Source organism: Dermacentor silvarum, chromosome 6, assembly GCF_013339745.2.
Source record: "Dermacentor silvarum isolate Dsil-2018 chromosome 6, BIME_Dsil_1.4, whole genome shotgun sequence".
Classification (NCBI taxonomy): domain Eukaryota; kingdom Metazoa; phylum Arthropoda; class Arachnida; order Ixodida; family Ixodidae; genus Dermacentor; species Dermacentor silvarum.
The window spans coordinates 151,418,691-151,431,426 of NC_051159.1; the positions used below are offsets into that span (position 1 = coordinate 151,418,691).

General features: G+C 42.9%; 1 protein-coding gene across 3 annotated transcripts in view; it reads left to right on the top strand.

Moving 5' to 3' along the window:
* The window catches only part of LOC119456237 (dermonecrotic toxin SPH), a 59,454-nt gene extending 48,239 nt beyond the window's left edge, over positions 1 to 11,215 (top strand). For all 3 annotated transcript variants that reach the window (XM_037717886.2, XM_037717885.2, XM_049669617.1), the window contains exons 4-7: positions 1,504 to 1,635; positions 7,214 to 7,336; positions 7,851 to 8,088; positions 8,744 to 11,215. In XM_037717886.2, coding sequence (XP_037573814.1) covers positions 1,504 to 1,635; positions 7,214 to 7,336; positions 7,851 to 8,088; positions 8,744 to 9,098 — 848 coding nt within the window. In that variant the 3' untranslated portion in view covers positions 9,099 to 11,215. The remainder of the gene's footprint in view (positions 1 to 1,503; positions 1,636 to 7,213; positions 7,337 to 7,850; positions 8,089 to 8,743) is intronic.
* Positions 11,216 to 12,736: the final 1,521 nt, after the last annotated feature.

The window sequence follows — 12,736 nt, forward strand, 5'->3', positions numbered from 1 at the left end:
TTGAGCTAAATTACTTGATGAGGCGGCCATTACTTCTACGAGAAATCAAAATGTTGAATTTAATAATTAACATAATTACAATAATAACTTTTAATTAGTTACTTTACGGCACATATTGCAAACGTAAAAGTGATTACAAATAGTACATAGATGTCACTGTTCGATTTAGAAGTGCAATTCCTGACCACAGACGTGTAATTAAGTTGAGGAAGGCAGGTTGCTACGTACAACTTGATAGTCTGCAACTTGATAGTCTGCAAACAAAGCTGACAAAGCACTGACCCCGCATTGCGACACATTTAGTCTGGACAGGAACATGTAAGGTTGTATGAAAGAGTACACCAAGTTCATTAACCTCAAGTAAATTACACAACGGTACATAATCTACAGAATACGAAATCAAAATACTTGATGCTTTGCTAGTAAAATTCATAACCCTTATTTGCATCATGCAAAGGCATGCACAATGCCGGAGACCAGTGCACAAAGCTGTCAGAATGACAACTTTGTTCTATTCAGTTATAGTCGCTGAAATATTTGAGCCCTTGCTGCACATTCTAAATCAATGTATGTAGAATAACGTATGATTGAAAAAGACAAAATGAAATACAGAACACGAAATAAGAGAAGGTAAGGGATAGCATAAATACAACAAATGTACTCAGGTTTCATGTGATAATGTTATACTCTCACGTGAAACAATTTGCATGGCAGGAAGTCGCACAATAAACAGTCAAAAGCCATTAGAAAGACAAACATTTCCAGATATTATACATTTGTTACATGACAAGGTGGATACCACACTATGCATTAACGCCCGTTGTGATTACTCCGTAGGTCTTCAAAATTCATGTTTTCAGGTTTCATGCATTTCTCATCTAATGTTTAACCACCTAACCTGTTCATCATGTTTAAAACATAAGATGTCCGTCAACTTTCCAACTTTTCAAGGCTAAACGTTTCGTGTGTTGTATGCAAGTACGTGGCATTTTAGTTTCGTCTGGCTTTCATAATATTTTTTTTTTACTTATTGTTTAGATTACTTACAGAGGCGATAGTCCTAAGCTCTTGCTATTAACATTATGTTATATTTGAGAGACAGCTCTTCTGTTTATGGTAACCGCTCTCATAAACCGTTTTTGTAAACCTTGTATTTTATATAGGTTATTTTGCGTAGGAGACGCCCAAATCAAGTGGCAGTATTAAGTCCCAAACACAATAAAGTGGAACCATCCTAATAAGTTTTTGGCAGGACCAAAGGAAGAAAGCCTAGCTTGGAAGTGTATAAATCGAACGCCTGGTTAAATACTAAAACAATAAGAGACTTTAGGCAGTATTTCGACTCTGAAAGCAACTCGTGAAATGCAGCTGTATAGTCCTTATGATCAAAAATGATAATGTTGAAACTCGTTTACCCTTGCACCTACGGCGACGTGCGAATTTGTATCAAGAAAGACTGCACGAGGCAAAGATTCTAATTTCGACTTTGTTTCACTTGAGCAGCGGACGCGAAATACAAGAACCGGGTGTCGCTGCTCTTCCTGGACTTGAAGGTGACTGACCTGCCTGCACCAAGCAAGCTCAAGGCTGGAAAGGACATCTCCAAGAAGCTTCTCGAACATCTGTGGTATAACGGTGAGTCTACGGCTCATGTTATCAGTAAAACTCGGCAACGTCCATGCGTCCTGAAATGTTGCTGTTATTACAGTATAGGATGGTTCCAGCAATTACAGACGCGAGTACAATAAAAAAAACGCACAGGACAACGCACGGAACCCCCCTGTGCTGTCATCATGCACCAACTGGCCCAGCAAACCACACTACTAAACTGCTTTTCTTCTACCTTGGGCTCCTTTTTACGTGTTTCTTGTACTACGGACCAGCGTCGTCCTTTGCGTTTCTTTTTCTTGTGCTCGCGCCTGTGATTGCTAGAACCCCCATATACTATCATCATGCACCAACCGGCCCTGCAAACCACACTACTAAAGTTTCTGTTATTCTTTGCTAAGCAGCTATAAATAAAGAAAAACGAAAAATAATTAACTGAAAAAAAAAACTTAAGCACGCCAAATGTGATCAAACATTAGAGCTTTTAATAAGTTTCTCCCTGAACGTCTCTTCAAGTGTGATCACGGCTCATGGCAACTCAGGCGGTTAAAATCTCATTCGCGATGTGTGCATTCTTCTCGACAATGCAGACCTTGTATCCTGTGTTGGCCCACTTATAATACCAAATCCCTACGTTGACACCAATGCATTCATTCTTTCTCTGCTTCATTGTGGACAAAACCCCCTCTGTCATGTAGATTGAGAAATTCATGTCGTTTTCCAATCCATGGATTATAAGGCAGCCGCGCCATCCTTGAATATGATGATGCTGATAAGTTCTAGTGGCATCCTTTTTTATACGGGGTAGCGACAAAGAGTCACCTATTACTACTTCTTGCTGGGCTAGTTGGTTCTTAATTTTATTACGGGGTGTTAGCACGGGAAACAAAGTGAAATAAGACCAGTAATAGAACGAGCATTCTTTCCTGTCCTGTTATCATTTCACTTTATTTTGCGTCCTAACCTGCGTCATTTAGTCACGTTTTGCTGTACATATCTATTGCAGTCCAGCATTTTGCCTATATCTACGTTACCTTGTTACGTTACCTATGCCTGTAACAACCACAGCTCCATCTTTTCCCTGTTGTTTTATCCACGGATTCTCTAAAACATATCTTGCTTATCTCGACCCCTCACCATTTAACGCTCCCATCAGATTTGAACCCAGCTGCTTCATCAAGATGGACGTTTCTTGCGCCTTGGGCTGGGTGGCATTTTATTACGTTGTGCTGATCGAGTCGTCTTCGGATTTTTCTACCATCACCCTGGTACGGATACTTGCTCCTGCATGTTTTTCCCCCCGGCAACCGACTGGACCTCAGAAAAGCAAGACTATAATTGCTATTTATGTTATTGTACAAATGTTCTTTCTCAATTTCTTGCTTGTCGTTTTAAATGTTTGATGAAGAGCGACATCTATGTTGCTGCTCTGCAACTACTCCCATCTGTAGTTGCGTAGGCAAACGAAAGATAGCGCCACGTTTCGAAGGCCTTTTTGTGCAGCTATGCGAAAACGGAGAAAATGGCAATGATGTGGCAACCTCTGTAACGCCTCCTGGGCCCTGAGGCTATTCTAAATAAATAAATAAATAAATAAATAAATAAATAAATAAATAAATAAATAAATAAATAAATAAATAAATAAATAAATAAATAAATAAATAAATAAATAAATAAATAAATAAATAAATAAGCCAGCCAGCCAGCGCCATCAACCACAACAGGTCAATGAAATAAAGGGACACCACAGTGGGGGACACAATACAGTGTAGGAGGGACAACAATCGCTGTCGCCACTAGATTACGTCATCCAGCATGCGGATACTTTAGATTTTTGGTTATCTAAAAGAAATGCTTCACGGTCAGTGGCCTCATGACTAGGACTGAAATTCCTCACTAGGGGGCCATAAAGACGGCGCAGGGTCGTCTAGAATCGCCAGGCCGCGCAAAACACAGAGCCCAACTCGTGCGACGTTGCCGATATCGGCATTTCATGTCGCTGCGGATATCGGCGCAGCATTTTATCGTATTTCACAGATCCACGTCGCAAGGTTTCGTGGCTTGCGAGATAGTTTTATAAGTATCTAATGCACGAGAACACGTTAGACGTCAATATATTTTACGTAAGCGTGCTGTTGCGAATATCTCAGAAATGATGCAAATGCGATTTCTGTAGTGCATGTTTCATGAATTAGGCCCTGGCGCACTGAGAAAAAAAAGACTTAATACGTAACTCAGTTATGTGAGTGCGGTTGTTAACTATAAGTTATAGTCAACAACGCACTCACCTAACTGAATTATGCGTGGGGACAGAACGCTCCAAGATACGTATTAGCGCTGCAAGCATTAGATATTACGATATATCTATTTGAGGAATACTCTTGTGTGTTTTTCGTCTAACATATTGTCAGATGAATTTAACGCAGATAGCCAACTGAGTTTGAAAACGGTGTCATTCGTCAGGGTCTGCAGGGTCCGCATTGTCCGTATTCTCCCATGCAAGAAAAAAATTCTTACACTACAACTGATCGTAAGAGCAGGTCCTAGCCAATCATGGCTGGGACCTGCTTGCCACTCGTGGCCTGCTGCTGACGAATTATTAACGAAGACCATTGGTCAACGCCAAAAAGCTCCTGCGAACGAGAACTTTTGTGGATTTGGCCCTATATATTTTTTCAGGTATGCAACAATCCATGCGACAGCCTGAATGCACGTTTTGCCGAGTAACGCAATGTTTCAGGTTACAGTTGAAAACATTAAATAAATAGGAGAGCCACTGTAAGCCTGACACTTACAAAATACGGTATACGGCATGCTAACTATTAAACGGTCGACGCACGAACCGTATTCGCGGTGAATGATCTTGTGCGCGAATACTGGAGAGGATACCTGTCTTCCCTTAATGTTTTATACATCTTCTTTCTTTCGTTATTCCGTGTATGAACAAACCGATTAAGCAGGTTCTTGATAATAGCAACAGCAAGAACAAACCCCAAGTCTCAAAAGACCTGTCTTCCCTTGCAAGAAGTTCCGAAAGATGCTTCAGATGACTGTCCTGGACTTAAATCTCACTGAGGACCACAGCAAGATCACTGCGATTGATGTCAGAAACGCAGCGAACACCAACGATTGAAGCAGTTGGGGCCAAATTTTACAGCTTCAGTTGTATAATTCATACGGATTTCACATCATTCATCACGCAGCTATGAATGTCACTTGTTCGCACTTTGCGGGCAAAATTTCAAGGAATTTTTTATTGCATGTTGTATTTGTGGAGAACTGCGGCAAACAGTAACGATCGAAGTAGCTTCACTGTAATTATAGAAATATCACTGTGTAATTCATACAATTGTCAAATCATGCAACATTATATGCAGCTATCACTGTCTTTTCTTCTAACATTAAGGACAAAAGCTTAAGAATTTTTTTTTTAATTTCATGTTCTATTCGTGCCCCACACGGTATACTTGGTGTTTTTTGTTGACATTACTTTAAGAACAACCCTGCATGCTACAATCGCAAAAGAAAAACACTATACATGTCCGCCAAAAAAGGACTACGTCAGTAGTAAAACAGTCTCTATGAGTGCACTGGTTTTACCTGGCTATTATAAGACGCTTTCTTGTTTTTCCAAACCCTTTTCTTCTGGTTGTGGTGAGGCAATCTCGTACCTTTCTTGTGTCTATTCCGGTTACACTGTGGAAACGCAGGTACTGTATAGTGCGCATGACGGTGTAGACAACTGCCCCTTTTTAAGAAAAACAAGGCGCCAGAGTGGGAGTCCCCACATGCGCTCGAGATGAATGCTGCTAACATACTTCCCTTTCAGCGGTTCGAAGGCCTCTTAGACAAAGTTTCGTGGTGACTCATGACACAACGCTTGTGCGTAAATATCTGAACAAGACAGATGTTCAGAGAAAAATGATGATTTTAAATATGATCATCACTGGTCGACTAAGAGCTGTTTCTGGAGAGGTTTCGACAAAGGGGTCGTCTTCGTCAGGGCCCTGAAGAAGAGACAAGCCTTGTCGAAACAATGGCTCCAGACACATCTCTTGTTAGACCAGTGGTAATCACGCTTGTGCGTACAATTTAGGTACTCACAGCGCGTTTCTCTCTTCCCTTCAATTGTTTTTTTCTGAAGAGCAACACCGATACAACCTATGGTTGGTCCACACACCTTTCTTTAACTTGTTTCTCTTTCTCCCTTCATCTTTTATGAAAGCGAGCACAGGTTTTAGGATTGAGTAGAAATGGTTCGGTCCAGGCATATAGTGCTTCATTGTGATCTCTCGTAGACCGCCCACGGGTAAATATATTATCCCGCAGTTGGGTACTCATCTTCCCACAATGAAGTGCCCAGCAGATAAACATTTCATTGCTTTTGCCATCAAAGGATTTGTTGCAATGAGGCTTATACACTTTTTTTTTACTTATATGTGAATTGCGCATAATCGTATCACAACAGGTCTTCAATGACTCGCATGACGCGAGCTTAACTGTAGCGTCTACAAATATGGCACTCGATTTAAAACACCGAATTCGGAGCTAATAAATGTCCTGCGAACGTCTGTATTGCATAAGTTCTACAAATATTCTCGCACGGGGGCACGCCATTTTATCTGATACCTGATGTGATGCGATATAGTTTTGACATTCCATAATCTGATAAACAGTGAAGTCTGGGAAAATCAGTACAGATTGAAAGATTTCAAGCAGCAATAACAGGCAGAATACGCAAGAACTATTACACGTAGAAGCGAAACTGAAACCCGAAATCTCTTCTCGCTGCAAGACGCCATAAAGCTTGCGTCTATGTCCTGAAGTATTCACTCCTTAATTTGTTGCTTCTAGATCTTTAGTTATATGCCCACAAGCGAACTGCTTTCCGTATGCTGCGTCTCTATCAGCCAGAGACTACTCTACGTATTTTGCAAACAGTGAGTGCAATGTCGGAACATGAGTGAAACTATAACTAATGAGTTCGGTAGCGCAATGCAGAGCTACCGTCATGTCTTTTGTGATGCACTCCTTCGGAACAACATATCTGAAGACGTCATCAATGCTGAAGCAGTGTATAAAACTTCAGTTTCCGTTGAAACAGAGAGGAATACCTTGAGGCTAATATATCTGCCCGGCACAGTTTCGGCGCTTCTAAAGCACAGAAGATGCCCTCACAGCGATGTTACCGAGAGCTTTTCTGTCGGTATTAGTGACACGCCACACAACAATGCAAGGCGCTCTGCATGTGCAATTATATATATATATATATATATATATATATATATATGTGTGTGTGTGTGTGTGTGTGTGTGTGTGTGTGTGTGTGTGTGTGTGTGTGTGTGTGTGTGTGTGTGTGCGTGTGCGTGTGCGTGTGTGTGTGTGTGTTGTATAGATTCCTATTCGTTATATTTTTCTTTACTGTATGTTCTACCTATGATTTTGGGATACCCGGCCTTATCTATTTCCTAACTTCCCGTACTTCACATTTATTGCAGAAAACTATTCTATGACTTTGTAAACATTCACACACACGCATATCGCGGTACCCAAAGTTTGACTTATAAATTCACAGCGGTGTTTCATATTGATGCCCTTCTCGCAGTCGATCCAAACAACACTGTGAACGTGCTGCTGTCTATTGGACACGTCAGTGATAAGGACGTATTCAAAGGTGTCGTGGAGACCTTGATGAAGAATGGCGATCCAGTCATAGCAGAAAGAGTAGGTGAGTGGCTGACATCCTGTTATTCCTCAACAGCTGTTGATCTCACATGTGGGCGGCACAATGTATCTGCTAATATTCAACACGGTAGAGAACAGAGCTTGCGGGCGCATGCTATAGTTACATGGAAATCGCTTCAAGGCGAGCAATGTGTTTTCCTAGTAAATCTGGGTTGTTGATCTACGTTCATGTTTTGAGTTCTTTCTTGTCCTTAGGCACACTTTTCATATAATGTAGTTGTATTCATTAAAATAATGATATCAATTAAATTCTCTCAATTATAGTGTGGTTTTATGCAGATAGAAAAACAACAACAGTCCATGCGCATGACCCTGCGTCAGCTTAAATATGATCATGATGATAATGATAAAAATAATAAAAATTTACTTGGTAATAATAATTAACTCGACGTTTTGCGGTCATGTAGTGTGGTGTACAGAAGATTCCTACTTGCTGCAACATTCGTCTTCGAAGCAACGGAAAAAATTAGACAATGGATTTGTGATAATTTGTGCAGGTTTTGACGTGGGCCTAAACGACCCGCTGGAAGACATATCCAAAATGTACAGCGAGCTGGGCATTGATCACAACAGATGGCAGGGCGACGGCGTGTCCAACTGCATCAGCTTGTTCCGACCGGCCAACCGTCTCAAGCAAGCACTGCGCTACCGCGACTCCCGCACTGACCGCAGTTACGCGGACAAGGTGTACCACTGGACCATCGACCTCAGCTCCGCCATCCGCAACTCCATACGGTATGAGCAGCAGTGTATATATTATAATTTTGTCACGAAACCGGGATTATTTTCGTATATCGAGGAAATTCGTAGCTCTTGAATTTGGCGGTAACGCTATAAAGGGGCGAAAAAAAAAAACGGGGAGAATGGGACATGCATAACACACCGGATATTTTCACGCTTCACATCGGTACAAGCCGCTACTGAAGGTCACGGGCAGTTTGCCTCAAGCACTGCTAGCGTCTTCAGCACCTACTGTAAATTATACCTGTTGTATATTGCGCGAAAACCGTGCGGAATACGAAATCATGCAGCGCACTAAACCTGTTTTAGTTGGAAAGCCTATCATCTTCATTCACCTGATCATCTTCGCTTCGTATGGCTTATTCCCGAACGATTCCGTCGGTGCAGCACACGCGGGACCAGAAATACGTTTCGCGTTGTTTTAAGACAAAGTTACGTAAATGGGTTTACGTGCAACATTGAGTAATTTAGGAAGCCTTCAGTGCTTCATGCGTGAGCTTCCCAGGGCTGCGTTCGCCAACGAGCTTGACTTTTCTTACTCTACTTCTCGTACCCTTCTTCGTTGAAATGTGGTTGTAATGGTGTCTAAGCAGTAGCGACAGGGCGGCCATTTCTCTGTATAGTTTTCATATTTGCCGTTGGCATGCAGGCTTGGAGTGGACGGCATCATAACCAATTACCCGGAACGAGTGTCGACGGTTCTCATGGAGGACCCGTTCAAGCGGGCCGTCAAGCTGGCTAGTCCGCAAGACACGCCCTGGAAAAAGGCCAACGTCGAACTGCTCATGCCCGGCGGCGGGGGAGGTCCTATCTCCACCGTCCTGGGCGATGTGTCCGAGGTGCTGCAGCAGTTCTGGGCCTACGTGGTGACGCGGCTTTCGGGACACATCTTCCGCCGGCGCAGCTCTCGAGACTATGACGCCAACGAGGCAGACCCCCCCATGAGTCCTCGGGAACTGGAGGAACAGCGGTACTACCGGTGGCTTCACAAAAACTTAGCCTGAGCTGTGCGACGACTGTAGACGAAACGGCGTGCGCAATACTACGACTCGGACTCGCCCGATAGGCCGCACTAGTGGGGCCGCGCTGGTCTCTATAGTGGTCTAGATCTGTCACGCAGTCTCGTAGCCTTTAGCGAACGATCAAAAGCCACCCCATGACAGACGGCGATCGCCGGTTGCATCGCATTCAGCGACACCGATTGCCGCTATTCAAAAGCGGCTTGTTTTTTTTCTCCCGTGTAATGTAGCTCCCCGTGACGCCAGCGAACCGTAATGTAACTAGCGTCTAGACTAACGTCTGAGGTGTACAGTTGCTTCAGTATCTGCTGTACCGTTGCAAAAAACAACGAAAGCATAGTCGATGGCTGTAACAGTCCGCAAATAATTTACAATTAGTGAAAAATGAGAAAACTTACTATGAAGTTTCATATGTGCTGCGTGTACTGGAAGTAAGCAAAAGCAGTAATAATTGATGGAGGTGGGTGGGTGAGCACGTAAAGCGCTCTGCTACTGTCTTGTTCAGGGCGCTTCGTAAGAGCGATGGTGCCTTCATAGAATAGATCTCGGCTCCTGTGTAAGATTGCATGTGCACATACATGAGTTGGCTCCTCTTAAGTTAACACTTCGGACAAATATCGCTACGTCTGCGCATTGCAGTGCTACTAATCAGTAGATTTTTTTTTCGGTTTTCGGGGTGCCTCTGCTCCTAGCTTATAAAATTTTCGACATTTGCTTCTGCACGCTCTTCCAGGTGTATACCCTGACAGTGAGATAATTTGTTGTAACTTGCTCAGATAATTCGTTGTTCAGAGAGGGGTCTTAGGTAAACCATGAAGAGAGCCTTCCGGCACAAATATTTGCATTTACAGTTTACTGCTTGCTCTCTGTCGCTTACTCGGTATTAGAATGCTTCTTTCTGACAGCGTGACGTCATCTATCCGTGATCTAACTGCGCTGCCGCGCCGAGAAGTCTCACGTGGCTAACAAAGAATACTAGCCTCTATGTTGGCAAACAACATTCTTTCTATGCACGCTTACACTTTGAAAAGCCCCATATTTTGTTTCTAAATCGTCTTTATTAAGGTTTTCGCAAGAAAACTCTAAATTAATTTCAGGCGACCGAGGAAATCATGGCCCCTACATTACCGTGAGCTTCAAATTACGCTTGCACGAACATCTCATGCGCGCTCAGCGGTGGGTCGAAAATTCTGCACCTCATCTGGTGGATCGGCAGAATGCGTTGTACTGGACAGTACAACGCATTCGGCGCATTTTCGGAAAGTATTTCAAAACTGTTTTTTAGTTCCAAAGGACAAAGGAACATAAAAAAGATGCATTATTGAGGTTTTAGAACTTGTGCATCTAATTAATCGCTGAGAAATTACACTTTTCTGTTGTCTCGTATTTCACAGTTTGTCATCTAATGACAGCAAGGCAAGCATGATGAGCCCGACCGCAGCGGCAAGTGCCAAGACGGGGTTCCGATTTTGCTTTACGTTAACTCAGCGAGATGCCGACTAGCAAATATATAGAACACATGCTCGATACATGTATCACTGCAACTTGCCCCGAACTTGTAAATGAACCTTGAGCTTACGAAGAAATGTTTTTTTTTTTTTTCTTCACAGTTTCTTCGCGCTACATTTCGCGTGTGTGATTCACATTTTTATGGGATAACTAAATTGAGGAAGAAACAGTTCACCGCAAACGCATAAGTGTAGAGTTTCCTGTCATCGGTCACAGGATGAAAGCAATTGGCAGCTGCGTCTTGGCGGTAGTGGCTAGGTGATTACTTTGCGAAGAGGCCGCAAGACAACGAACAGGCTATTTGTGTCGCTTCGTTTACGACCCCTTGTACAGTTATTTATTTTATATTTATTGCGACGAATCATGGCAAACAGGTAACTGTCTCTCACTGAACAGCGAGATTTGCAACTAGCGTCTGCCAACAAGGCGTTAACAATACACGACGATGCGGTCTCCAGCTACCATGTTAGGGCTCGAACTACAGGACAGTTGTCCTAGCGACTGCCCTGCAACATCCGCACTGCAGATCCTTTTGCTGAGTGCATGACTTTGAGTTTGACCAAACCGACTGTAAATAAACATTGTTACTTGTCCTTGTGTGTGTGTTTGTTTTCGACAGCACGTTGGCTGTATCCTTCAAGCAGAGCTGTTTTCTTTTGTTTAACCTACTCACTGAATACAATTCTAGGGAAACAACAACCACGGCATAAATTTTCAAAGAGCCAGAATTCCAGCTGTACCCGGTCATACGCCGCGTTTTATCAACGCAATGTTTAATAAAAAATTGGGATGTGTAAACTACAAAAATCAATCGTAGTAACCAAAGTATTTCTCGCTATTCCAAAGCATGGACCTCGGCCCATCGTGTTAATCTACCCAAAACATTAGGAATATTAGGCCAGGATAATCTACAGATTCTATTCCAATGCTATTCCCCTTTGCGCTTCGTCATTGGTTCGAGCAGCGAACCTACCAGTTTGTTACAGAGATCGGCTGCACGTGAATAGTAGACGATAAGAGAGGAATAGAACCAGGCAAAAGGAATCCTAGCATTGTACGAGCCATGTTTTGAGGCAACAACAACAACAACCAGCCCTATAGTACCTTCTAAATGAAACTGTTCCATGTCTCATAAATTGTACCCGAACCTCTTCGAAAGATGCCGAATATCCTCCATCTGGTAATCCCTCATCCCGCCGTGGAAACATCCGGGGTTTTGTGTAGTATTCCAAATAATTATACAGAAACCACACAAAAATTACATACGAAGTATCTGAATTAGATAGAATTGAACGTAACAGTCACGGGGTTGATGGCTTTAGCAGCTATCTATAATACGGCTGCAGCCTCACCGCTTAGTAGCCAAGATGTGCCGTGCTTGTCGAAACAATAGCGAAGGTAAGAAAATTTCTTGACGAAATGCAATAATTTACTATTTTTATTTCATACTTGACAAAACAGCGTTTAAAAAACAAAAGAGGACGAAGAAGAAAGGTGGGCACAGACGTGGGCACAGACGTGAGCGCTGCGCACTCGTCAGTTGAGCGACAGCGTTCTTGCTTGTACTTGTTGTTGTTGTCGCCTTCAGCTTAGGGTACGTATGCTTCTACTATACCTACCTTTCTTACTCCTTGCCTGTTTTAATTGCTGCTTTGTGAAGTTTGAACGTTCGCCAACTAGCCCAAGTTTGCCTGCTACTAAGTTCACTTTCGTGGGCAGCATTTCTTCGCAGGAAAAGGCCCTGGGATTCTCAAAGTTCGCGTGAACGTTCAAACTCAAACGCGCGGCGCCAGGCATGCCCGCAAACGTTAAAAGAGCGATCATACTTTTTGTGATAAAATGCGAATGCTTAATATAGTACGTGCTGTTTCCTAGAGGAAGCGCAGTTTTCATAAACGTGGTGAATCTAGCTACACAATAAGATAACCCAGAAAGCCACAAGAATTTTACGACCAAAGCGTCATCTTCTTCGATTGTTATCCAAGCGTTGAGGTAGTCGTCGTCACAAGGCTGCTAGCAAGCCAATTTCTTGCGAATAAAAAACGCGGCGAGCTCATCGGAGCGGTCACCGTATTCGTACCGATGAAAACAGTGAGAAGACGGCCATTGCAAGA